This window comes from Trypanosoma rangeli, assembly GCF_003719475.1.
Source record: "Trypanosoma rangeli strain AM80 chromosome Unknown Tra_15.4_contig_00289, whole genome shotgun sequence".
Lineage (NCBI taxonomy): Eukaryota > Euglenozoa > Kinetoplastea > Trypanosomatida > Trypanosomatidae > Trypanosoma > Trypanosoma rangeli.
In genome coordinates this window covers 1-24,062 of record NW_021706034.1, presented here as the reverse complement: position 1 = coordinate 24,062, position 24,062 = coordinate 1, and the positions used below count along the sequence as shown (strand labels likewise).

General features: G+C 55.6%; 9 protein-coding genes across 9 annotated transcripts, besides 12 other annotated features; all 9 read right to left on the bottom strand.

The window, feature by feature from the left end:
* Positions 1 to 4: 4 nt before the first annotated feature.
* Positions 5 to 5,161, bottom strand: TraAM80_07188 (uncharacterized protein; the record flags this gene model as incomplete). The annotated part of the gene is made up of 1 exon (XM_029383995.1): positions 5 to 5,161. The coding sequence occupies one exon, from the start codon at positions 5,159 to 5,161 to the stop codon at positions 5 to 7; it is 5,157 nt and encodes a 1,718-aa protein (XP_029236160.1).
* Positions 5,162 to 5,634: 473 nt separating this feature from the next.
* Positions 5,635 to 7,524, bottom strand: TraAM80_07187 (uncharacterized protein; the record flags this gene model as incomplete). The annotated part of the gene is made up of 1 exon (XM_029383994.1): positions 5,635 to 7,524. One exon carries the CDS (start codon positions 7,522 to 7,524, stop codon positions 5,635 to 5,637), a length of 1,890 nt encoding a protein of 629 aa, XP_029236159.1.
* A 34-nt stretch (positions 7,525 to 7,558) lies between these two features.
* Positions 7,559 to 7,580: a microsatellite.
* A 478-nt stretch (positions 7,581 to 8,058) lies between these two features.
* Positions 8,059 to 8,107: a microsatellite.
* A 219-nt stretch (positions 8,108 to 8,326) lies between these two features.
* TraAM80_07186 (putative chaperone protein DNAj) lies at positions 8,327 to 10,072 on the bottom strand (the record flags this gene model as incomplete). The annotated part of the gene is made up of 1 exon (XM_029383993.1): positions 8,327 to 10,072. The coding sequence occupies one exon, from the start codon at positions 10,070 to 10,072 to the stop codon at positions 8,327 to 8,329; it is 1,746 nt and encodes a 581-aa protein (XP_029236158.1).
* Positions 10,073 to 10,179: 107 nt separating this feature from the next.
* Positions 10,180 to 10,236: a microsatellite.
* Positions 10,237 to 10,408: 172 nt separating this feature from the next.
* Positions 10,409 to 10,442: a microsatellite.
* Positions 10,443 to 10,514: 72 nt separating this feature from the next.
* TraAM80_07185 (uncharacterized protein) lies at positions 10,515 to 13,262 on the bottom strand (the record flags this gene model as incomplete). Its single annotated transcript, XM_029383992.1, has 1 exon — positions 10,515 to 13,262. The coding sequence occupies one exon, from the start codon at positions 13,260 to 13,262 to the stop codon at positions 10,515 to 10,517; it is 2,748 nt and encodes a 915-aa protein (XP_029236157.1).
* A 569-nt stretch (positions 13,263 to 13,831) lies between these two features.
* TraAM80_07184 (uncharacterized protein) lies at positions 13,832 to 15,520 on the bottom strand (the record flags this gene model as incomplete). The annotated part of the gene is made up of 1 exon (XM_029383991.1): positions 13,832 to 15,520. The coding sequence occupies one exon, from the start codon at positions 15,518 to 15,520 to the stop codon at positions 13,832 to 13,834; it is 1,689 nt and encodes a 562-aa protein (XP_029236156.1).
* Positions 15,521 to 15,530: 10 nt separating this feature from the next.
* Positions 15,531 to 15,561: a microsatellite.
* Positions 15,562 to 15,624: 63 nt separating this feature from the next.
* Positions 15,625 to 15,650: a microsatellite.
* A 32-nt stretch (positions 15,651 to 15,682) lies between these two features.
* Positions 15,683 to 15,718: a microsatellite.
* A 203-nt stretch (positions 15,719 to 15,921) lies between these two features.
* Positions 15,922 to 17,022, bottom strand: TraAM80_07183 (uncharacterized protein; the record flags this gene model as incomplete). The annotated part of the gene is made up of 1 exon (XM_029383990.1): positions 15,922 to 17,022. One exon carries the CDS (start codon positions 17,020 to 17,022, stop codon positions 15,922 to 15,924), a length of 1,101 nt encoding a protein of 366 aa, XP_029236155.1.
* An 11-nt stretch (positions 17,023 to 17,033) lies between these two features.
* Positions 17,034 to 17,084: a microsatellite.
* A 151-nt stretch (positions 17,085 to 17,235) lies between these two features.
* Positions 17,236 to 17,255: a microsatellite.
* Positions 17,256 to 17,368: 113 nt separating this feature from the next.
* Positions 17,369 to 19,366, bottom strand: TraAM80_07182 (tRNA pseudouridine synthase 9; the record flags this gene model as incomplete). The annotated part of the gene is made up of 1 exon (XM_029383989.1): positions 17,369 to 19,366. The coding sequence occupies one exon, from the start codon at positions 19,364 to 19,366 to the stop codon at positions 17,369 to 17,371; it is 1,998 nt and encodes a 665-aa protein (XP_029236154.1).
* Positions 19,367 to 19,515: 149 nt separating this feature from the next.
* TraAM80_07181 (uncharacterized protein) lies at positions 19,516 to 21,078 on the bottom strand (the record flags this gene model as incomplete). Its single annotated transcript, XM_029383988.1, has 1 exon — positions 19,516 to 21,078. One exon carries the CDS (start codon positions 21,076 to 21,078, stop codon positions 19,516 to 19,518), a length of 1,563 nt encoding a protein of 520 aa, XP_029236153.1.
* A 137-nt stretch (positions 21,079 to 21,215) lies between these two features.
* Positions 21,216 to 21,232: a microsatellite.
* A 718-nt stretch (positions 21,233 to 21,950) lies between these two features.
* Positions 21,951 to 23,555, bottom strand: TraAM80_07180 (uncharacterized protein; the record flags this gene model as incomplete). The annotated part of the gene is made up of 1 exon (XM_029383987.1): positions 21,951 to 23,555. The coding sequence occupies one exon, from the start codon at positions 23,553 to 23,555 to the stop codon at positions 21,951 to 21,953; it is 1,605 nt and encodes a 534-aa protein (XP_029236152.1).
* A 166-nt stretch (positions 23,556 to 23,721) lies between these two features.
* Positions 23,722 to 23,745: a microsatellite.
* Positions 23,746 to 23,987: 242 nt separating this feature from the next.
* Positions 23,988 to 24,058: a microsatellite.
* Positions 24,059 to 24,062: the final 4 nt, after the last annotated feature.

Here is a 24,062-nt window from a genome sequence, read left to right as displayed (position 1 = left end):
GCGATCACCACACACCGCCACCGTCGCAGCCACACACGCTGGCACCACCAGCGACGAGGACAGTCCAAGAGGCACGTGGGTTTAAGGGGGAAGCTCCACGACGCACAGGGGCGCCTTCCGCCGCTGCTGAATCGTCAGCGTCACCCAGTCCGACGCAAAGACGCGAACATCCTCTACAAATGGCATGCCACACGCAACGTTGCTCTTCCTCTTCTCCGCATCCAGCCGCGGGGGAGACACCAACGCCGGAAAAAGCGTGGGGTGACGAGGGCGGCCCCGTCGGTGGCCACACCGTGGCCCCGTTGCTCCGTGCACCCACCCCCCTCACCGCACCCCCCACTCCTGGGAGCTCCCACGGCCGATATTGGGAGCACTGCTCACCCTGCCTGCGCCGCCTCCGTGCACACGCCTGTCGCTTCGCCTCAGCAAAAGAGGCCTGCGCGTGAGGAAACGCCGCTACGATGTCCTGCACCCATTGCTTTGCTGTATCGTCCTGAAGAAATCCATCTAGCAGCAAAATGAGCTCCTTCACAGGCAATGGGGTGGACTGCGCCGCGCCGTCAGGCGTACTCTCCTCCTCGCCCTGGATGCAGTCCTCCTCCCGGCCCCGTATCTGTGACGCAACAATTTCAAGCAGCGCTGCGGCAGACGACACGGAGGTAGGTTCGCTCGCCGTTGTGTCTGAGCACCGCGTAGATTGGTGCTTAGCCGCGTCGCAGGGCAATGATTCGGTTCTCACAGCATTTGCTGATGGTTCGCCAGGGTTGCCCAAGTCGCAGGTGGCCCACGCCACCACGCCACCGCCTGTTTCCAGCACGTTTCGCATCGAGCGCGCCCGCGCTGCCCCAACGGAAGTGGATGGAGAAACAATAATAAACCACTTGCCCTCAAATAGGCGGGTTCCAGTCGCCTGTCGCTGCTGGCGGCGGCTCCGACACTGGTGGGCGAGCTGGACACTGGTGCGAGGCGACCCTGGCGGCAGCAGCTCCGGGCACCACTCGTACACGGACAAGTCACGTAAGGGGAGAAAGCACTGACGCGCCTCACAGTCCTGCAACGCCTTCGGTGTCACCACCCACAGACCGGCAGCGATGGCAGCAAGGACGCTTTCTCGCTGTGTCAGTTGGTGCGTGACAAGTACGTCAGCGTCTCGAACAGAAGGCCCGACCAACTGCAAACGAATGCCAACACCGGCCATGTTTGTATGACGTGGAAGATGTTTCTGCCTTAAATTATCCGATGTCGCGGACATGCAACTTTGACTGCTGTTGCTTTCACCATCGTTACAGATAATACCACTACCACTGAATGCAGAATCACTAAGTCTTGCGCAGAATGCTATGAGCCGTTTTCTTTCGGGCATATCGTGAACAATGTGAATCCGAAGTCCGCCAGTAAAAACTGGCCGGCGCAATGGCAAAAAATTATCTGAATCAGTGACTCCCCACAAAAGTGGCGGAGCCTGTGGGGGCTGTGGGCCAATGCAACTGTTGCTGCTCGCCTCAGGGTCCCATTGTGGCGGCATGACCATAGCCACCGTGATGTTTTTACCTCCTCCATGGAGCTGGCCGGGGCACTTCCTTACACTCTGCTCATGCTCACTGCTGCTGTCCACGTCCTCGACATCGTCCTCACCGAGGATACGTGTTTTTGGGACGGAGGTGCACGCGTGCCTTTCGACAGTCTTCACTTCTGGGTTTTGCAGCGTTGTCGCTGTCTCGGATTTACTGGAGGAGCTTCGGTCCTCCGCAGGAACTGTTTCTCCCCCTAGCACGACGGCGGGTGAAATTGTGCGGGGTACACTGATGCGTTGTCGTCGAGGGGTTCGCAACGTCGACCGCGGACAGCTCTGCCGTAACACGCTGGTGTTGCACTCGCTCAGTACGTCCCTCTGCGGGCGGGGACGAACTGGTGTGGCGGTGGGAGTTGAGAAATCAAACTGGTAACCCGCGCCTGGCTGCGGTGATAGCGTCGTGTCTTTACTTGCGATGGTCCTTGTGATGGCTTCAAATGGGAGATGCGTGGCATCGGCGGCGGCGGCACGCCGCTGCGGGGACATCAATGGTGTTATGGTGGAGAAGGCCACCTCATTTGATTTTTGTTGCTGCTGCTGCGCCACCGCCAGAGTATATGCCGCCTCATCAAGAAAAAGGCCCCATGCCACACTGGCGTGCAGCCACTCCAGACCCACCAGCGAGATTCGCCCCTTCACAACGTGTTCCACGAGACCCTCTGGTAACTGATCCTGCAGCGCATGAGGCCATATGGAGTGGCGCGAGAGTAGCTCTTCCCGTTCCCTCTCTTCACTTTCCTCAGCCCTAAACCACGGTGTTGCGCTATCCATGGTAATATCTGGTAGAAGCGTAGATTCAAACACAGACGCTACGTCGACCACCACCACATGTGTCACGGTGTCCTGCAGCAGCATCTCAGTGCCGTGGCCGCCCAACTCACTGACGGCGGCTGTGAGACAACTTACCATGACACGGCGCAGCGCCGCTAGAGCAGCGCTCACCTCACCCGCCATGGCACAGAGAAAATAGACAGAGACGCCAATGAGAGGTGCCTTCTCGTGCCGGCGTGGTCCGACCCACGGGGACGCAGCTAGCGGTTTCCCAGATTCGCTTCGGCGTCGCCGCCGTGCGAGTCCTTCCGCCTCTGTGGGCATCGGCCAACTAAAAAGGAAACAACTCCCGGGATGCAGCAGACGTTCAGCGGCCAAGCAGCACAGAACATAGTCTTGCGTCACGGCAGGCAGGTAACGCAGTGGATGTCGCTGCGTCACTGTGACTCGTTGGCTTTCACTTCGAAGCAGACTCTCCGCAGGGCGTTGGTCTCCGTGCGGCACAACGTACAGAGCAAAGGTGGGGGTGTGCCTAGTTAAGTTCGACGACGCTGGCTTTCGGCTACGGCGTCCATCCACAGACACTCGCATTGGCGCCTCCTCTGCCTCAGCATCATAAGTTTGCATTCGACAAAGTCGCTTGCGCAGCACGCTGTGACGCCGCACAAGCTCTGTGTACTCATTATCCCCTGCTTGACTTTCCTCCAGCGCCGCCGTGGTGGAAGTACGGGTTAATGTTTTGACCCAATCGCTCCTCGTCTTCTTTAGCCAGGCGCCTTTGCCGTGCTTGATAAGGGTGCGCACTACAGCCATGTCGATGCGAGAAAACTCCGTCTCCACAAAGCAAAACAGGCAGGGGAGAAGGGGCGCCGTATCCCCCTCACCATCTTCGGCTGCATTGTTCAGCAGGGCTAAAAGGTTTTTAACTCGCTGGGCCGCAAGCTGAAGTTCCGCCTCGTGTTGTTTTTGCTCGGTAGTAACAACTGCCGGCACGCCATTTTCACGTGGTGGTTGGTTGTGGGTACTCTGACGTTGTAGTTGGGGCTGCGGCTGCGGAGCCCCTGCGGCTTTCCTTTTCCGCAACCGCGGCGAAGGAGAACGAGCAGCTGTCGCATTTTCCTGCTTTCCCTGTGGCTGTGACAGCGCGAAGAGGGAGACGGTAGATGGGAATTGCAGGTGAATCTTCGCCGTGGGCGGAATCTCACGCACTGGCAGGGGCGCAGGAAGAAAGGAGACGTGCGACCTGTTCATGACGGGCGGCACGCGCTGAAGCATCATGCGCTGATAGCACGCCCGCAGCCATTCCACCTCCACTATGCGTTCAATGGGAATGCCGTAACTGAGCGTCAAATGATCTCGTAACTGCGCCAGCAGCTGAACCCTCTGCTCCAGCTGCAGCAGCGGCTGTGGTGGTGTCTGCTTTCCGGCAGTTGTGCCACTGTCTCTCGGCGCCGCAGGTGCGAATTCGCTTCCCACCACGACAACGTCAGTAAACGGCGTGACAACAGGAGTGCGCATGAAGCGACAGTGCACAACCATGTGTATGCAGTCAACCAACTCACGTGCTGTACACCCCAGCAGCGCCACCTGCACGAACGGGCAGGTGAGAGTAAAGGGGGTGTCGTTCGAATCCACCTTCGTCGTCCCGGACGCTTTGCATGACGGGGCTTGTGGGGGACGACGCGTGTGGTGCGCGGGCAGAGGGACGGCAGCGTCAGCGGCTAACAAACTCAGCGACCGCTCGTTCTCCGCACCCGCCAAGCCCGGAACCACCAATGCATCCTCCGCCCACACCGACTGCTTCGGACTGTGAGGACCCGTCGTCTCCTCGTGGGGACCGGCATCCCGCAGCGCATCCGCTGCATGCATCCTGGCCCCCTCGTTCCCTTGCACTAGCCGCATCTTCTTGCTCTGTGGTTCGGCGTCTTCGCGTATGGCACTCGCATCATCTGTGTCACGAGGTCGCTTTACCGCATGGTCGCAATCATAACGCTGCTCCACGGCTTCCTGCTCCTCCGTTTCGTTGGCCGCAGGCGCTGCTCTGGGTTCGTCCCGCTGCGTATGAGGGACAAGTCCACCGGCGACCGAAATCGGCAACGCACAGAGCCGCGCAATGGTGTCAAAGTCTACACGGGCCATGACACCATCGCCGCCGGTGCAGTTACTCAACGCCGCCATGGACAAAAAACGAGGATACTCCACGACTGGAATTTCCGTTGCCCACGCAAAGCAAATCTTCTCTGGCAGGATAGGCGGTGGTTCATCTCCGTGTGGCCCAGTAGAGGAACGTCCACGCATGCGCTGCCGCTGCTGCTGCTGCCACTGCCGCATCCACCCCGGTGGAACGAAAAGCATTGACGTGCGCTCAGTGAGTGTGCGGTCAAAAATTCCCCCGTTGCGTTCGACGATGGTGGTGAGAGCCTTCTCCTCGTCCGTTGTCATTTGTGTCGCGCAGAACGTGTAGCCAAAGAGAGGCGCCACCTTTGCCTCGACAAAGGCGAGGCTGCCATGCGACTCCAGCCATCGTGGTGAGACCACAGGAATGCCGTGCTGCTCCGCCACTAACCGCTTCCGCGTAAGACCCTGTCTTGCCACGAGAACCGTAGTGCGCCTCGTAATGTGGGTCTGCACAACGGCGCCCAAAGATTCACTGAGCACCCGCATTGCTTGCAGCGACCAGGCCTTAGTAGCTTCTCCACCCTTCGCTTCTGTGGTCACCCTTGCGGAGACGCTGTCAGTATTGCTGTCTTCGTCGTCGTCGTCGTCGTCGTCGTCACAGAAGCCGGAGAAACACACATAGTGATTTGAAAGTGCCATGGCTTTATCTATTCCTTCTTTCCACTCTCCCCGCTGTGTGTGCGTGAATAAGGTGTTGTCTTGCTACGCGTGTTGGATGGCGGTGGGTGTAGCAGCCGTCAGCGCATGCGCGACACCGTGTGAGAGAGATGTACAGAAACGTTCTCGTTCCTGTCTTTGTTTCGCTTTAGCTGTGAATCCAGCGCCGTCACATCGAAGTATGAGGATAAGTACGCCCCCACCCAAGTTATGAAAAAAAGACACGGCAGGCCCCACGCACAGTGAAAAAGTGAGAAACCAAAATAAACAAAGGCACAGGAGCCAGTTTGGGGAACAAAAGAGCTAAAAACCATAACAACAAGAAATAAACAAAAACAAACAAACAAGAACAAAACAAAAGTAAAGCCATCAACGGCGCAGCTTGTTTTCTGGTAGCATACTCTACTTTGGGTACATAATATGAGGGTCCACGTATGAGACAGGCGCCCCACCACTTACTGTGATGCTGATGGTGGGATGTAAATGTCACCCTCCTCGTCGTCACTGAGGTGGAGGTCAAGCTGCGGCTGCCCTCCAGCCTGAGACCGGCTGTTGCAACTCGGCTCCTCCCGCCACTCATGCGTGTTCATTGGAGCTCTTGCAATATGTGCCAACCCCGGCGCGGGCGCGATGGTGTTCTGTACATTGTTGCTTCCCACCACCTGTCGGGCAGCACGCATCTGACGAGGGTTCGGGTTCTCCTCGCGGTCCACGTTTTCGTCACTCTCACTGCTCGTCACATCATCGTCACTGGGGCGCGCGGGGGAATGCAGCCCGCGCTGAGGCGGACCCTGCAAGCCGATTTGTGGCGGGAGTTCACGCTCCCCGTCATTCACCCGCGTGAAGTCGGGGCCGTCGGCGTCTGTGGGGCGGTATCGGTTGACCATCGCCCGGAACTCTTCGAGTCGGCGGATGTGCTGCTTCTCTGTCTCTTCCCGCATGAGCAGCCGCTCCTTGTTCTCCGCCTCGTCGCCGCCACGGACCCACGCTGTCACAAGCCGCCGCTCATCCGCAAACACGGGGCGGTCATCCAGATGCAGTAGCCCCGGGCAACGCGCCAGCACCATCTTGCGGTACCGCGGCAGCGAGCGCACAAGTGGGTTGCCAGACAACTTCAGCGAGCGAAGCCGTGGCAGCCGCTCCATTATGAGCAGCACCGCCTCCCCGTTATCCAGTTGATTGTTGCTGAGGTCCAGCACGGCAAGGTTCTTGAAGCAGAGCAGCTGCACAATGTCGTCCACGTTGGTGAGGTAGTTGGCAGAGAGGTTAAGAGTGCGGATGGAGCTACACGGGTTGCGGCACCCCGACGGAACCCCGTCGGAAAGTTTGCCGTTTTCCACAACCTCCAGCGGCTCATGCGGGCAAAAGTCGGCGTAGGCACTGAGCCGCTTACGCCACATATCCATGTCAAAACGCACGACACCGCCATCCCCTGCCACTACCACCTTCGCCTCCTCTTTCTCCCCCTCCACGTCATTTACTTTTACCCCAGTCGTCGTCGTTGTTTCTTCTGTGGTTGCCGCAGACAGAGCGAAGTCCCGCCCCGCATTCTTACATCCACTCTGGGATTGCCTAGCTGCCATATGCAAGTGGGTTTCGCGGGTTCGAAGTTCATTCTGCATGCTCTTTGAATTTGCCATGAGTACCTGCAACTTTTCTTGCTGCGCCGCCTCAAATTGGGCCACCTTCGCGCTGAAAGCTGCACAGTTCGCCTGTACGGAGCGGATGCAATTGCATGAAAGATTGACCGTGTCTAGTCGTTGGAAGCCGCTGAGATCTGGCATCTCCCGCAACGCATTGTTGTGCAGAAACAACTGTCGAAGGGTGGGGTAGAGTGATTGAAACACGTCCTTGTTATCCGGAGGGGCGGTGGTAGTGGTGGTGCTGACGGCAGATGACTTAGACCCCGCCGCGACATCTGCGGTGGTATTGTCTTGCTGCGCCTCTGCGCTGGCACTGATGTGTGGCGGCGGCGCCGTCGTCCAATCAGTGCAATGGTCCACGTGCGTGGTCTTGCAACTCTCTTGCTGCGTGCTTTTGGAGCAGCCAACCACGAGAGAGGAGGCCGGTGCCGGTTTCGTTAGACTGACCTCTGCTTGGGATTGTGGTTTCCGACGCGGCATGCTGTCCTTCCCGCATGGGATACGCGTGAGTACATTGCCCTCTAGCCACAACACCTTGACGTCTGTGTACGCGTCAAAGGCATCCTCGTCAATGCTATCAAACCCCTTGTGATGAAGATAGAGCTTTTCATTGCATACAGGGTTACGATAGTAACCAAGCTGCACGCATATTTTCTTGATCTTCTCAGTGGTGATGGTTGTCAAATTCGATGTGCGTTCCATAACTCTCATGTATGTATGTATATATTTGTTTTGTTTCTTCTTGTTCTTCTCTTCTTGGTCCAGTTATGTGTGTGCCTGGATGCCTGGGCTCCTCTTTGCCCCTGCACCCACCCAACTTCTCTCTCGCCTACGACGTGTGTTGTACGCCTGTTACCAGACTTCTGCGCACAGTGTGTGTGTGGAGCAACGCCCGCCCGGAGGCAAAGAAAAAAAAGGAAGAAGGGCAGTGAGTGAAATGAGAAGGCGATGCATGTGCATACATGCGAGGGGAGACGACTGCACACCGAAGTTATAGGGGCACGGAACGAACGAGCCCGCCGCCTCTACAGCTGGCAGAATTGAGGGAGTGCTCGGGAGAACAACACGACGGCGGGGGAATACACCGCATGCCCCCGCCCTGCGCGCACCGTGGCCGCCTCGCCGTCGAGCTTCGCTGCTCGGCGTTACGCGATTTACCGGCTACGTGACCGCCGCCTCGGTCGCATGCCTCCAAGACACAAGCGACTCCACCACAAGCGGCAACGCCTCAAGATGACCAACAACCACAAAGATCACCAACCACCCAACCCAACAAGCAAACAACATGCACACATATATTATAATAGTAATCCCGAGAAGGCGAGGGGCACACCACGTAAACCGCTTCCTTTAAGGCCCGCAATTCCCACTGCATCACCCAAATTATTCCATGCATCGCCGGTCCCATCAGACCCTCTCGCTCTCTCTCCCTACGCATACACAGTCTCCCACCCCCTCTTTTTTTTTTGTTGTTGTGCTCTTCATCTCCTCTGCTTTTCCGAATTTACTGACTATCCCCCCTTCGCTGCTGCTGCTGCTTGTATTCCTGTAGCGAGTTCATCAATGTGTCCATCGTTTGCCTGTTGGCACCCTTGTAGGCCTGCCCATACACGATAAATGTCTCGGCAATCAAGCGCAGTGCGTCACGGCGGCGTTGACGCTCCTCCAACGGCAGGCGTGTGTCAAGAAGAACGGCCGTTGCCACCCACCGTGCCGTGGACTCGAGTTCCTCGACCGACGTGTACCACGCCAGGTCCACCATAGCGGCGGAGTCCTTGAAGGTGTGCTGTCGAATGCGGCTCAAGGCACGCCACTTGTCTAGTCGTCGCTGAACTCGATGCGGGGCTATGACATGCAGAAAAAGCTGAAGTCGCTGCAACGGATTCGTTGCCTCACTGTACTGCACGACACGAATATATTCCTGTCCCACAGCGCACAACACTTCCTTGGCGAGGCCAGTGTTGAGGAACCCCTGCACGCGCCTCTTGACGTCTGCAAGGCCGACTCCATCGTTGCAGTTGTCAGCCTTCGTGCTGTGGTTCTGAAGCGGCTGAAGGTAGGAGGTGATAAGCTCGTCACGGCAGCGCTGCAGCATGCGTTGTCGGCACGCGGCAAGCTCATCCGGTGTCCAGTCAAGGCCATCCACGACGCGCTGGGAGAAGCTGCCTGTCTTCACATCGCCCACAATGGTGTACAACGCCTCCCCGCCAAAGAGCGCCCGCACGGCGTCTCGTTTCTTTTCTCCAATGTCCTCCACAACACTGGTGCCGCCAATATCGTACTTGCGGCGCTTCTCAGCGTTGCCAAGCACGCGATACGCCGTGGTCACCGCGTCAAACTGTGAGGCGGCGGATTTGTTCGGGTTTTTATCCGGGTGAAGCTCCAACACGAGGCGGTTGTACGCCTCCTTAACTTGCCGCGCCGTGGCATCGCGTTCGACGCCCAGGATGGCATAGTAGTCGTTGTCACTCCCGCCGCTCTTCCTACTCTTCACGCCATCGTACGTGGCATCGCGTTTCGCGCTTCGCCGACGTCGGAACTCACGTTTCTGTGCCTGCTCCCGTAGCCGTTCCTGCGTTGCGTACATCGCAAGCGACGGATGGACGCTCCCGACCACGCCGGAGGGATACCCGTAGCGGCAGGCAAGCTCGTCCCAGCAACAGCCAGGGCGGCCAAGAAGCATCACAGGCGCCTGCAGCTGGTAGAACACAGAGAGCAGCAGCTGCTGGAGTGCGGCATACCAGGCAATGAGGAAAAAAACCGTTCCCCACGTCAACCCTACAATCGGGGCAACGACAAGAACGACAGGCCGCGGCCCCCCCAAGCGAACAGCCTCGAGAGAAACGGAAAGTGCCAAGAGAGGCGAAATAAAAAATGACAACAACACATTTAGAGCACTTCCGCCCAGACCTTTTAGTAGGCTTCGCGTTGGCCGCGTGGCGAGGATCACTCGTGCCTCATCCCCGTCCTCCTCGCGCCGTAGCCGCAGGTATTCCATTTCTTCCTCCGTCATCAGTGTAAATGTCCCACGACACCTCTCAGGACAGACCAAAAAACGACAAATCCAGGAGCTCTTACCATGGCCACCAGCGTAATTATTCAAAGGACCATTAGCGGTAGCGTTAGCCCCAGAATTGGTGGTAGTGCTGTTAGCCAACATGGTCGCCAATACAGACCTAAAAGGGCTGTGCTGTGCCACTGCAGTTATCTGCTGCAGAATGAGGCGTCGTGCTGTCAGACCACTTGACATGCGCCTCGACCTGTGAACACGTATGTGCAACTATATGCTTGCCCCCGTATGCACCCACATAAAACAGACAGTAAAATAATAATTGTCGTAATCTTTACACCGGCCACAATAATAAGTAGTACGACTATTACTACTACCACTAATTAATAGTAATAATAATAATAGCTGTCACTTTAACGTAATCCAGCCATTCTCAACAAATACCATCTTGCTTTCGTCTAGCCGCACTTGAACCACATACGTGTACACATATGTATGTAGATGTATGTACATGTTCTCTCCTCCTTCTCCTCATCCCTCCATCTCTTTCTATCCCCTTTCTCTCTTTCTCTCCAAATAATAAATATGTATAATATATATATATATATATTTGTGTTCTTCTCTTCATCTATCTATATGCGCATCCTTCCAAGCATTTCACTTCGCGTCAACGGAATATCGTCTAAAGGAACCTTGCACGGGTAACACTCTCATTTTCCAACCTATCCTGTACATCTAGTGCGTACTGCACGGCATCCACGATGTCTGTGTAGAGGCGGGGAAGACGCAACTGGGAAAAGTGCGGCCCTCTGTAGGCACCTGTTTGTGGGTCACCTCCACACACCGCGGTGTCGCCATCCGTCGTGGCAGCAAGGGTAGATTCCGCGACTGTAACAGGCATGTACGTCGGAAACTGCCGCTGCATGGACTCCAACTTCGCCCCCTCAGTCCGAGGCGGTCCTACAGACGTCTTGGATGCTGTACTCTCCTTAGAGAGCGGGGAAGGCGTTTGACCCTCGCCTGTCACCAGGCTAAGGCCAACGCTGCTCCACCGGAGTCGTTGTTGCCGTGCAACGTGCTGTGGCCCGGCGGTTCTAACACCCTTCCTCGTAGCATCATCTAATTCATGGTGCCTGAGTGCATAGACTTTATACCGCAATGCCTCAAGGTCCATGGGTTCCGGCGGCACATCACTCAACTTTGACAATCCCCCACTGATCAGAAATGCCACCGCAAGGTCACCGCAGTCGACGTACTTACTCCGCCTGCCGCGCCCTACACCCCTCGTGTACGTGGCCCTGTGCGCTGCCTGTGACCGAACCGTGGACCCATGCCTTGGCTCGGCGTCATTTAAAAAGTGCCGAACGGCGGCACTTTTAGCTTCAAGGAACTCCTCCCCAGTTGTGTTATCCGCGTCAACCACAGGGGATGCCGTCCAACTTTCTATCGGCGGCAGAACATGCACCACTTCCGCCTTCCCAAAGCGCTGCACAACGGACTTCTCCGCGAGAATAGAACGCACAATAACAGTGCGTTCCTCCCAGTCCGCACGCGTGCGTTGACTGCTCTCCCCAGATTTTTGCTGTGCCGCCACGATGGAACTAAACGTACGTGAGTAATGCAATCGTGTAGTCTGTGGTGGATCGGAACGCCTACCCTGGTGCCCCTTTGAAACTAACAACGAATGAAAGACAAGTTCCACACAGTGTTCCTTGCCCACGACTCCGCTGTCCTTACTGAGTGGGGTAACGCGAAGAAGCGTCGGAAACCCACCAAGCGCTCGAAGATACAGCACGGCGGCGTACAATACCTTGGCAGGATACGACATATCCACAAACTGGGGACGTTGCTCTGGCGTTTGAAAGAGCGGAATCCCTGATCTACCCAGGGCAAATGACGCCACCTGTCCAGTGTTTCCAGAATACAGTGAGGTGGCAGCAGAAGGGGACCCTAAGAACTCACTGTCAAGCAAATGCTGGGGCTCATTAAGAAGTGCGGAACACGCCGCAAAGGAGTTCGTAAAACCTCGCAAAGTACCAGACGCCGTTCTCGCCGTGGATTCCTTGAGGACGTCAATGAGGCGATGGTGACGGGGCTGAAGTCGCTGTAATGAGTGAAAGAAAGCATGATAGTCGTCATCCCCAACAGCATCGTCATCCAACCCACGTGAGTAACTCTTTACGGTGAAACCCGGGTCATGAACGGATCTCCGCTTAGATCTTCCTGTTTCCTGCAGCGGACGCATCCACCCCCCCTTTTCATTGTCGTCCCTCACATGCTCACTAGCGGCACGCCAAATATCGCATGCTACTTCCTCAGTTTCCTCCGGCTTCTCCTGCGATGGCATCGTGCCATTTGGCAATACAACGTTGGAGGGTGGCTCATTCCATGTATGTAGGGAGTGACTGGAGATCCTCTGGACCTTCAACGCCCGTGATGAGACACCGATGGAGCCATCCCTTTGAGAATGAGGCAAGGCGCGTGGATTTGGGGCACCACCGTGAGTTTCCACCCCTTCCATGCTGTCCCACGAAGACCCGACGCCTGCCAAGCAAAGCTTCCGTGGCAAGGGACTTGACGGTGAGGAAGCAAACCCCCTTCCCGCAAATGAAGTTGGACCCTCCGTGTATAGCTGCCTCACCATTTGACGTGGAAGCGGCTTTAGCTCGGGTACGACCTTTGTAGCCGGTTTCTTTCGCGTCGCCCTCCCAACCCCTGAAGAAGGCTGCCAGGTGTCATCATCACAGAATGTGATGCCTTCAATAAAGCTTCTCCTTGACCTTCCACGTGCAAAATACCTTTGCTTCAGCGATGTTGTTCGAGATTTTGATGTAACTGGTAGTTCTCCGCCAGTATTAACCCCCGATGATCTCGTTTCATGTGAGAGGCTACGGGGTTGTTGTTGTTGTTGTTGCTGCTGCTGCTGTTTTTGTGTTATAGACACACGTGTCGGAACAGGTCCTTTTGCCGAGTGCTGACGACTTACAGGGGTGGTGGCGGCCCACATACCTCGCCGCGGTCGCACAGCGGACCTGGCCTCCGTCTTCATGGGTTCTTTTCCTGACAGCTGCAGTGTTGGCTTGTCTTGTTGCTTCCCTGCATCTGCAGCGGATGAGAAACGCAGAGCTTCCGCTGCCTGCGGGGGCGTTGCCACACGCACTAAAAAATCCTTTGACTTGCGGTTGTTATCCCCACCAACAAGCTGCTGCATCAATCGCGCCACAGCCTCTGTGGTGCTCGGCTGGAGACTCGCAGACATCTCCATTTCCGCAGGGCAGCCAAATAAAGTACTGCCGTTCCCACGCGCATCATCCTCACCGGCAAGAAACGCCGCACTGAAGGAGTTGGAACCCTGACAAAAGCCTGATGGAAAGTTTTTAAGATCCGAGGATGATCCCAGGAGCAACAGTGAAGGATTCAGCGTGCACATCACAAACCACAGTCACTCCAAATGACAAACTATATGTATATATGTATTGGTGACCTTCCGTTCCTCTTTGCGTTCTTATTATCTTTGCTGCGTCCTTGTCACTATGTCTGAGTGTGTGTTAGTCCCCTTTCCACTGTGGCCTCCTCCAGCTTCTGTGACGCCCTGCTGGTGAATCCAGGGATCGGGCAGAAAAGAAGAAGGTAAACAACAACAACAACGAGGGAAAAAGACATGAGTGAGTGCGTGAAGAGGCTACATGCATATAAGATACTCCCTTCTTTTTTGTTTTGTATTTAATTTTCTTTCCCTTCGCCTCTTTGTTTTGTTGTCCTTCATGTTTTCTTCGTGTATCGTGATTGTGGCTGCGTGGGGGCTCACCGTTGATGTTGTTTGCCTCCGTCAGTCACTCCCACCATCGTCCTGCCATGTTTTATGTTGCCGTTGCTTATCTACATCGTCCACAGCTAATCGGAAGAAAAACACAAAAAAACAAGTAAAGTACTGAACTACATTGGCACCGCTTCCAACAGACAGCGGCCAGCACAGACACCCCCGTCGGTACCCGGCCTCTAATCGTTGTTGTTCCCCCGCGGCGTGGTGCCGCGAACGTGGGTGAGAAACCCCTTCAGTGCAAAGCGCTTCTCCGTGGCCGGTCCCAGAAACGCTGGAGTCTCGGACGAACTTTCGTCCTTTGAGACATAAATGACATTGTCACACATTGCCGCACAGCTGATGTCGCCCTCCAGACGGACTCTGCCCTCAAAGGCATTTCCGCGCAAAATGGGGTGTTGTGTGGGTACAGGCACCCGAGGGATGGCGTTCGCGGCACCGCCCTCCTCATCTTCTTCTTCCTCCTCCTCCTCCTCTTCCTCCTCCTCCGCTCCGTCGTCTGGAGCCACCGCCGCGATGGCTTTCAAAAGTGAGGGATCCGGTGGCAGCAAGGGCACGGGGCCCTTCACTAGGAGACTCTCCCGACCGCATTTTCTCACCACAGAACACTTAATCTTTGCCGCACCATCCTCACCGGCAAACAAAATTCCGACCGTACTGATGCTTTCCACGCGAGAGGCAAAGACGGAGGTGCCACGGCAGCCGTTCATAAGCAAAATGCCCACGTCGCTTTGCCCCACAAAGACATCGTGAAGAGATACGTCTGCGTCGTCCAGGTACACGCCCACGGCACAGAGGGTCTTTTCTGGTTTCTGTATCTCCGCCAACAAGCTCTTTGAGCGCGGGACAGAGCGCACATGCGGCTTTTGTTGTGCGTGACGCACAACACGGGACCAAAAATCCTGCGTCTTGTGGACAACGCGAAGCTGCGGCCCGCAGATAATGCAGCTGTGGATGCGCAGCGCACACCGGGGGAAGGCGTAGACCCCGTGTTTTTGGCTTCCGTAGATCACGCAAAACTCAACCGTTACTTCTGTCAAGGGGTGTGCAGTCACGGTGGTTTCCAACGACGGGGACGAAACCGGCTGAGGATCGCTGCCGTTCGTTGTTGTCAATTTGGCCTCCACATCAAATCGACCCAGCACACAGTGACGTACAGTGGCTCGACTAAGCGACTCAAAAACGGCTCCAGCAAGGAAACACAAACCTTGCATCTCTAGGCGCGAAAGCTTGACTTCCCCCATTGGTGCCGCTTCTTCGTCTTCCTCAGCTTCCTTTTCCTGAGCCTCTTCGTCGTCAAATTCTTGGTCTTCGCGTGGATCATAGTGCCGGATAGGCCGCACTGCCTTGCGCTCACTGCGAGGGGCAAATGGCGCACTGTTGCGCAGTGTCAATTTCCCTGTAAACACGGGGAAATGTGAGGAATCTGCCACAGTGGGAGTGACACTGTCTGTCGATAGTGTGTTAGTTCCAAATGGCGCATACCAGGGGCCAAGACGGCGTTCATCCTTGGGAATGCGTATTTTCTTTGGATACCCCCCCTTTGGACCCATCGCCACCGGCACACTCATCACACGCAAGCCGTCTAGTCGTGATTCATCCACGCACACCTCTTCTTCCTCATACATTCCAGGATAGACAAGGACAATGTCATCGCGGTATGCCACTATACTTAGGGCATCCTGTAGTTTTTCCAGGGTACTGAACCCACCCACGTAAAATGTGCTGGGTCCATCTTGCAGCTCGTCAAGGTCGTTGAGCTCAGTCCACTCTTCTTCTTCGTCCTCTTCTTCTTCTTCTTCTTCTTCCTCCTCCTCCTCCTCTTCCTCCTCCTCACGCGGAGGTCTATCCTCCTTTGTCCGCGACATCAAATTCTTTTGTGTATGTGTATGTATGTGTGTGTGTGTGTTCTTCTTACTCCCCCCCTTTTTTTGTGTCAGAAAGAGCGAAGTTAAACTGCTGCAGAGAACAAATATATACATATATATATATATATATCACTTGCATCAAACACATCCATCTAATGCAAGACACGCACACACACACGCACATGGACTTACGCCACGTTAACAAGTATTCATCGTTTGGCTTCTCCGTCTCGCTGTGTGTGGGGCATAACTAAAAGACACACATCCAACTCCGCAGATGCTTCATATGCCGCATGGTTCGCATCCAAATATGTAATAAATAAGTATACGCATGCGTCACCAACGGTGTGGTGCATCCTTTTGTGTGGGGGTACACTCCCTCCTCCCAGCTCGCCTCATGCTTAGTCGCGAGAGACGTAATATGAAAACAGTGCCCCTGCCATGGGTCTTTCCACTCGTTTTTTCTGTAGCGGCGACGCTGCGTAGTCTTCTCGCGTGACACCTCCGCCTTCACCGTCTGCTGTGGACTCTCTCCGCCTGTTCAATCGCCCACGCTGCAACCTTTGGCTGTATTTCTCCAGCTGCTGATCGACGTCGCGTTGCTGTCGCAGCAGGCTGGCAAGTTGCAACGTCAGTTGCTCCATCGAGGTGTGCGTCTTGAGCACCACATCGCGAAGTTCCTTGAGACGATCCAACCCCACAGTCCCCTGCCGCGTCAACACATCGTACCGGCGTCGGGCGTCACTCGCGGACTGCTCTAGCGAGATGCACTGCTCCTCTAACTGGTCCCGGCTGCTCGTAAGAAAATGCTCGCGGCTCCGCAAATTGCGACGTCGCCGCCTCAGTTCGTCCGCTTCCCGTTGAATGTGAGACCGGTACGCCTCCGACGGGGCCACGCACCGCTCGCCAGCAAACTGCACTTCGTCGCCCCCACCCTCCTCACTTCTATTGCTCTCACACGTGTTGCCCTCGCCATCAACGGCCATGCTCCGCTCAGTGAGCGTTGGACGTGGGCGGGGGACAAACAAGACGTAGTCCTCTGTTTTTTTTAGCGCCTGACGGCAAATGGGACACGTGGGACTATTGCTGTACTCGTGCAGCTGAATGGCGCAGAGAAAGTGCAGCAGGTGTCCACACGGCAATACTACAATCCCCTGCTCCGCTCCACAAGACAACAACCCGCCGCCTGCATCCCTACTGGCACGGCTGTGGCGACTGCCTTTCTTCACCGCGCGGTGGTACGCGTCGAGCGCAGTAATAAACGTCATCACATCATCGGCGGTGTGGCTTCGGGACACGCCGGGTGCAAAGGTGATTTGAAACTCTCCCTCGTCCAAACGCGACTCTGCGTGCCGTGGCACTGGTGAGGCACGTGGAGGACTCGGCAACTTCTTCGCCGGTGACCCGCCATTTGATGGGGATGGTGACCCACCCGCACTAAGACTGAGTGTCTGGAGGCAAATAGAGCACTCCGCGTGCCGCATGGCATCTAAAAGAAACATTGACTTCCCTGCAAATAACAAGAAACAAGAACAAAAAATAACAACAACCAAAATAATAGCAACCGTGCAAAGACGAAGGCAACCACCCAACAACCCCCAGGAGTATTCGCCAGCAGCAGCAACCACAACAAAACAAAATATCATCAACATATATATTTATGTATTTAAAATAATAATCAAATAAAAACCATCACGTGTGCGACGAGGAAGTAAAAAAACAACAACAACAACAATGGTGAGGTTAATGTAGCGGGGGCCCACGCGAAGGAAGCAAATGGGCACCTTCACCCCATTCGACCTTCCCTCCGTTTAGTTTACAAGTACAACTGTTGCCACAACAGTGAGTTTAATCAAGTGACCATGCAGGTAAAGGAGCAAAAAAGACAACATATTTCCCTCGCCGCTGGACAAATTCGTCCTGATGCCGCCTCACATCTCTCATGCAACAGCAGAGGTTCACTACCGTCTCCTTCCCGTCATTCTCTGCATGCCCCTGTTCGTAATTTTGCGGTTCCACTTCTTTTTCATCCTTCGCCTCTACTGTTTCATCCGTTCCAACAGCCGCGTTGTCCAGCACGCAGGTGCGCAGTAAATGGTGGTCTATTTCATACTGCCATGCATGCAGTGCTATGGTACTACTATTTTGGTTCCCAAACGAGGCCACAGGAAGGCGGCCTGCACACTCCCAACAGAGAGCGTCATGTTTATGAAACCCCTCACGATAAACCGCTGGTAGATCATCCATGCAAAAGTATAATTTTATCCCTTCCTTGCTTTCCACGTCATGTGTGGCGGTGCCCTCGCAGTGGGGCGACGCAGGCGCATACAAGCTGCTTTGCTGCTGCTCCATCGCACTGAGGCTAGCGTCCCCGATGATGGGGTGCCCCCAGTCACTAAGATGTATACGAATTTGGTGCATGCGACCAGAGAAGGGGACACATTGCACCAATGTCTCACCCTCATCCCTTTGCTCGCCGCTGCCGGAGGCAAATTGACGCAGCGGTTGACAGAACGTGGCAGCCGCCTGTTGGACAGGCTCCCGCTGCTGCTTCCCCTCATCATTCCGCGCTACCGGCTCCTCCGCAGTGTCCCCATTACGGAATTGTAGCTGCGCCAACGGCGATGCAAGCAGCACTGGCGGGCCAACGCCACACACCGCGTCTTCCCCACTACCATCCCCATGGCGGGGTGTGTGGTTTGCCATCGTGGCAATAAAAATACCATCGTCTGCTGCACTGCGACGCTGCGCATCCGCGTCCTTCCCTTGTGTCCCGCCACCTGCGGAGAGTACGTGCAGTGCGCGATTGGGAAAGCAACCATGGACGCGGGCCAAGTACCGCTTCCTCACTCCAACATCAAACTCCTCCAATATTTTCGCATTAATAGTTCGTACACCGTCCACCCTTGTATTATTTGTGTCGTCTGCGGCAAACCCCAACAGCTGCCGCAGAAAGACTTCCTCCATCTGTTTCGTTTTGCGCGTCAGCGCCTCCCCCACGCGCCGCGTGGCCGCTTGTGAAACCCCGAGCAGCAACACACCGGAGGTTACCTTATCTAGGCGATGACACGGGCGCGGAAGGCGTTCTATAGGGACACATTCCCCCGCATCGGTCACACCTTCTTCCACCGCGTAGTACGCCAGAAGCTCCTGGCACTCCTCCTCCGTCAAGTGTCTTGTTGACACTAGAGACTGCAACAGTGGGTCCCGCTGCAGGAGCCAGGCGCGTAGACGCTTGGGTGCCAGGACATACTCCAGCATGTTCGTACAGGAGTTCATGAAATACCTACCGCTTGCGTGCGTGGGGACACCTGCTGGCTTGTGGATAAGAAGCAGCCCATACGCTGTGATGCGTACTGCCGCGAGAACTATCGGATCCACCCCTGTCGTGCCCATACACACAGGAACCTCGTGTCGATGCACCGTGTGAAGGACGAGGTCGCCCCGCTCCAAAATAATTGATTGTGAAACATCTTCAACACCGTCACTCTTACTCGGCTGATCCACCCCGTATGAGCGTTTCATATAACCTCGTCGCACATTATGGTTTGTCCGTGGCTGACGTCGAAGCAGACCCCGCTGCATGCACGTCGCATAGTACTGGCGCGAGTGGTGTGTATGCTCTTCGCTGTAGATGTCCAAAAGGGACCGCCCAATCCAGCGTCCCTTCACAAATACACGGAAAGTGTAGTGATATGGCACCACGTGACGGCGCACTGAGTGTGAAGCGGCTGCGGCCACAGTGTACCACGGGAACCCGGGGATCAGTGGGGTGCTGTACAGCTGCCGCTGCTGGTCAGACGCCCACGCTTCTGCCTCAAGCTGCACCAGCTGCGCAGCGTCCATGCCCTGTTCACAAACCAAAAACGAGAAAACCGATAAGAACAAACAAATAAAATAATAAGAAAGAAACAGAAAGAAAATTACGAAGCACGAGAAAGCGTGTGCAGGCGCGGGTGAAGAAAAAAAAAAAAAAATTTTTTACCGCCACCACGTTACCGGTCAAATGCTTCCGCAGTTCGTCCCTTCACCGCCTTCATGGCATTCCGCAGCGACGACGGAGGCGGAATCGGCTTTTCCAGCAGGCGCAGCTTAACCAACAGTGACATCACGCAGTCAAAGTGAGCTGTATGATGGACATGGTCCAACGCAAACAAAATATCCCGCACGTCCTGTACGAGGTCAGGGTGAAGCGCGGAGGAGGAGGGGGGCGAAGAGGACGAGGAAGAAGACACAGCGGCTTGGAGAGAGACGACCGTGTAATCTGTTACGGCCTTCCAGAAATGACCGTCGGCGTAGCGCCGCGCGGCAAGAGCACTGCATACCACCCCTACCGTCTCCAACGGCACCATATCGACGGCACCGCCGCCAACCCTTGCACGCTCCATCGCGCGTTGCTTCTCGAACTCCTTACGCTGCTTTAACGAAACTAGTCGCAGCTGAGCTTGACGAACGGAGAAATGGTCTGGCTCCCGCCCTGCGGACCCACGTCGTTGCATGGACTCCCGCATGCGCCCCTCCAACGCGCAAGCAACGGCATGCAGGTGTGACAGCACCGTGTAGGACGTCATGGTTGGCCGCAGGGCCTCGCTGCTGGGGTCTGCCGTTTGCGCAGTTGCAGGACAAGCGGAAACGTCCTTGCTGCCATTGGGGTCATCAAAATCCGCGCCTCGAGCGATCGCAGTGGCAAGAGCGCCGAGTTGGCGGTTTTCCAGTTGTTCGCATGCCCCCAAGGCGGGGAGCAGCAGGCGGTACAGGGATGGCAAGAGCGCTACTGGCGGAGATAGCGCCAGCAGCGCAGCACTTGTCTCAGCCAGAACGACAGCCTGCTGCAACTCCTCCGGTGTGAGCCGTACGCCCATCTGACACACACGCTCAGCATCACGAGAACAAAAGGGTGCGGATCTCAGTACAATGTCTTTTGTACTGTTTTCGGCCCTTGTATGGGCAGCCTCCGCCAGGCGGTCATGCGCCGCGTGAAGGGTGTGTGGCAATCGCTCCTGCGCCAGGTAGAAAGCCACCACACGAAGCTCCGCAAGGACGGCAAGGAGAAACGCATTCTCTGCGTTTGTGCCGCTCTCGGTGACAGAGGCAGACATGCGCAGTCGCGCCTCCCCCAGCTGCACCGCTGCACACAAGGCTTGCAAAAAAACCGGAAGACAGTGCAGGTCATGCGGGACACGCTCCGTGGCGTTGTTTTTCTCTTCCCCTTCATCCGCCCCATCCTGCTTGCCACACAGGAGGAGCTCATCCTCCAACACCTGTGGGAGAACGTCAGGCGCTGCCTGCGGGAAGTGCGTGCGCCACAGCCGACAGAATCGCCACCACGACTCCATGTCATCTACTTTCTCGACTGCCTCCTGAATGCTCGCCACGATGCGCTGCCAAACCGGCGCCGCTGTGGAGGTACTGTGAAGTCTCAACGGGGCCGCTGCACGAATACTATGACTGCCACAGCCCTGGCACGATGCGTGCGTTAGCGGTGTCCACCGCAGGGCGCTCCGCAGCCTTCTCCAGCAGCTCGACGCTGCGACGCAGTGACTGATGCGTCTCCTCATTCACTACTGCGTGGGAGGGGAAGAGAGAGAAGAGAGGAACGGAGACCTCCTCTTGTTGCAATAGATGGGATATATATATATATATGGACATGGGGCGCGATCAAAAAAAAAAAAAGAAGTAAAGTTCCCACAAGTAAGTGTGTGTGTGTGTGTGCAGAAGCAGCAGCGGTGAGAAACTTGAGCGCCTCACAGCAATGACAGATGGAGACCGGAAACTGTTCCTCCAAACAATGGCACGTAAAAGGACAAGCTGTTGCTTCGGGTCTCCTCACCTGTACTCCCCACATATTTCCTTTTTTTTTTTTTCTTATCCCTTCCGCCTCTTTGCCCCTCTTATTCTTCCTCCTGCTGCTGGTGCCGCCGTGTTGCCTCTTTTTTTTTTTTTGCGTCTTTGCAGGTCAATGCTTGCTAATTAATACCTGTCGCAGATGGAGGTCACCCACGGGCAGACATGTTGTATCCGTGCATATCTTCACGCACTCAAATACACATTCACCCGCTAAGACAAGTCCTTGTGTATCTCTTCTGTGACTACGGCAAACAAAGGCATTTGGAATCCCGCATTCACCACTTTTTTCTTTCCTTTTCTTTACCTTCACCCTCCATCACCACCAGCGCTTTTTTCATTGCTGACTTTTGACGTCGCTCCGCATATATTATATGTTGCGCGTGCGTGCGTGTTTCCCATCCGCTTGGAGTGCCCTGCGGTGCCCCAGCCGCCTCCTTCCCCCTGGTTACGCAGAGGGAGGCGAACAACGAACAACAGCTGCGGCATGCGTTTGTGTGTAGAAGATGGGGGAAAATAAAAAGTAATGTGTAAAAAAGAATAAAATGGGGAAATAGAGAGAGATAACCGCAAATATGTGATACCGCTATAGTGACGCTTCATCCGGAAGCATGCCTTCTCGAAATGCCTCCCTAAGCCGCTGCGCCAGCTCCGGTGCAAGGTCGTTGCCGTAGTGTGAGAGCAGGGCTTGCAGTTGTCGTCCCTCCTCGGCTGTGATGGGGCGCACGCGCTTACCCGTCTTTGGGTCGACCAAATCGTCCTTCTGCTCCATCACCACAGCGAGCATGTCGTTAGCCTGCGAAAAAATTGTCTGCAGACTCTTCTTGGGGACATAGATTTTTAGCGTGACAATGACGTCAAGAATACGAAGGATGACGGGCAGTGCGGGGTACTCCACCTCATCCAGGCGGCAGCCCACTTGTTCGCCCATGGCCCGCAGCTTTTGCCGCGTGGGCTCGGCGTTCATGGCATTGCGCCCACCATCGCTCACCTTGTTGTAGCAGTTGCGAATGCTTATCATCGCGGCGTTGGCCATGTGATGCGTGAGCTGGTCGGCAGTGCAGATGCGCTCCACCAGCCGTTCGCACACCTCTAGTCGCATGTTGCGCCACTTACGCAGCACGTGTGACAGCGTCGCACACTCGTGCGGGGTGAAGTCACTGACGTGGTTGGTCGCACGTATCGCGAGGGGTTCTAGGTGAAACGGCGTTAAATCATGCACGGTGTAACACTGCAAGATGCCCAGCAATGAAGGAAGATCAAAGTCGTTGGCAAGCACCCCAACACGGTGCGACATGGCCAGTAAAATCTTTCGACGAATGTCTAGCGTCTCTTTTGCGCAGCCGCGTCGGGTTTTAAAAAGCTTCGTTGAAAAGGCCTTGATAGAGGCCATGTCAATGTTTTCGTAGTTGCTAAATTTAAGCATGGCTTTTTCCATGCGGTTCCATAAGTGACGGTTGTAGAAGTTGGATGAGACAATATGCGTTGAGACGTACAACACATCGTCCGCGGAGAGCACGCCATCCTTATCGCGTCGCAAGAGTTCCACAGTCAACATACGCATCGCTGCAATGTATTTTGGTTCCTCCAACCAGTCTCGTTCCTTTAACGAGGTGGTGTAGTAAAGTGTACGCCGCAGCTCATGCATACCGGCCTGCTGCAGCAGCGGTGTTTTTTGCATTTGCTCCACAAGCGCCGTTATTTGACTCGTCGCAGATGTCTTCAGCTCATCCACAAATTCCTCCATCCCCTCCTGCGTAAGAATCTCTGCGCTTGCCCCCAGCGCATCCTGCGCCTTCAGCTGCATCGCCAACTCATCGGCCTTGGCGAGACACTCCGACAACACATCGCAGCGAGCTGTAATGGCTGTCGTGGGGGCTGCAAGAGCCCCGCTTGGGCCGGACCCTGGCGTGTACGTCACAGGGAGGGCACCCTCCGGGCCGACTGCAGTATCCACAGGCGTCTCCAACGACATGTGCGGCGGCGCCACCGGCATGGAGGCGGGTGCCGCGGTGGACGCCCCCGTCGTCGCCACCCACCGCCTCATGCTACACAGCGCCGTGGCCCTCGCAGTGTAGCAGCCGAAGCCGTGTTGACTCTGCCGCAAAGGAAAAGCAAAGGAAAGCATCCGGCGGCATGACAGCTGCGGTGTTCGCTGCGTACAATGCCTCACGGCCAAACGGCGTTGCATGTGACCCCCACCCACGCGCCCTCTTTCTTTGCTTTTTTCTCCCCCACCCCCTCCCCCCTTTTTTCCGTCTCCCCCTTCCTTTTCCACTGGGAAGGTGCTCCTTGTGCGCCGGCGCGCGAGGCGACGAAGGAGGCGGAGGCCAAGTCCAAAAAAAGGAAAAGAGGGAAAAAACAACAACAACAACCAACAAGAGATGGGGTAACGGCAGAGAGCAAAAATAATAATAATAATCACACGCACACGCACGCGAGGGGCAAACATGTTAGGCTGTTGCTTGTGAGAGTGTGCCTCCGAGCGAGTCCGGCCGGAAAAACAACAACAATACAATAAAAACATCTTTGTTTGGGTGGGCGGGGGTGTCTAGATAGGCAGATGATACAGATGGATGTACATGCTTCTTTCTTTCTTTTGCAATTATCCATGAGCCCGCTGCACACACACACACACACACACACACACACACACACACACACACACACACACACACACACACACACACACACTACT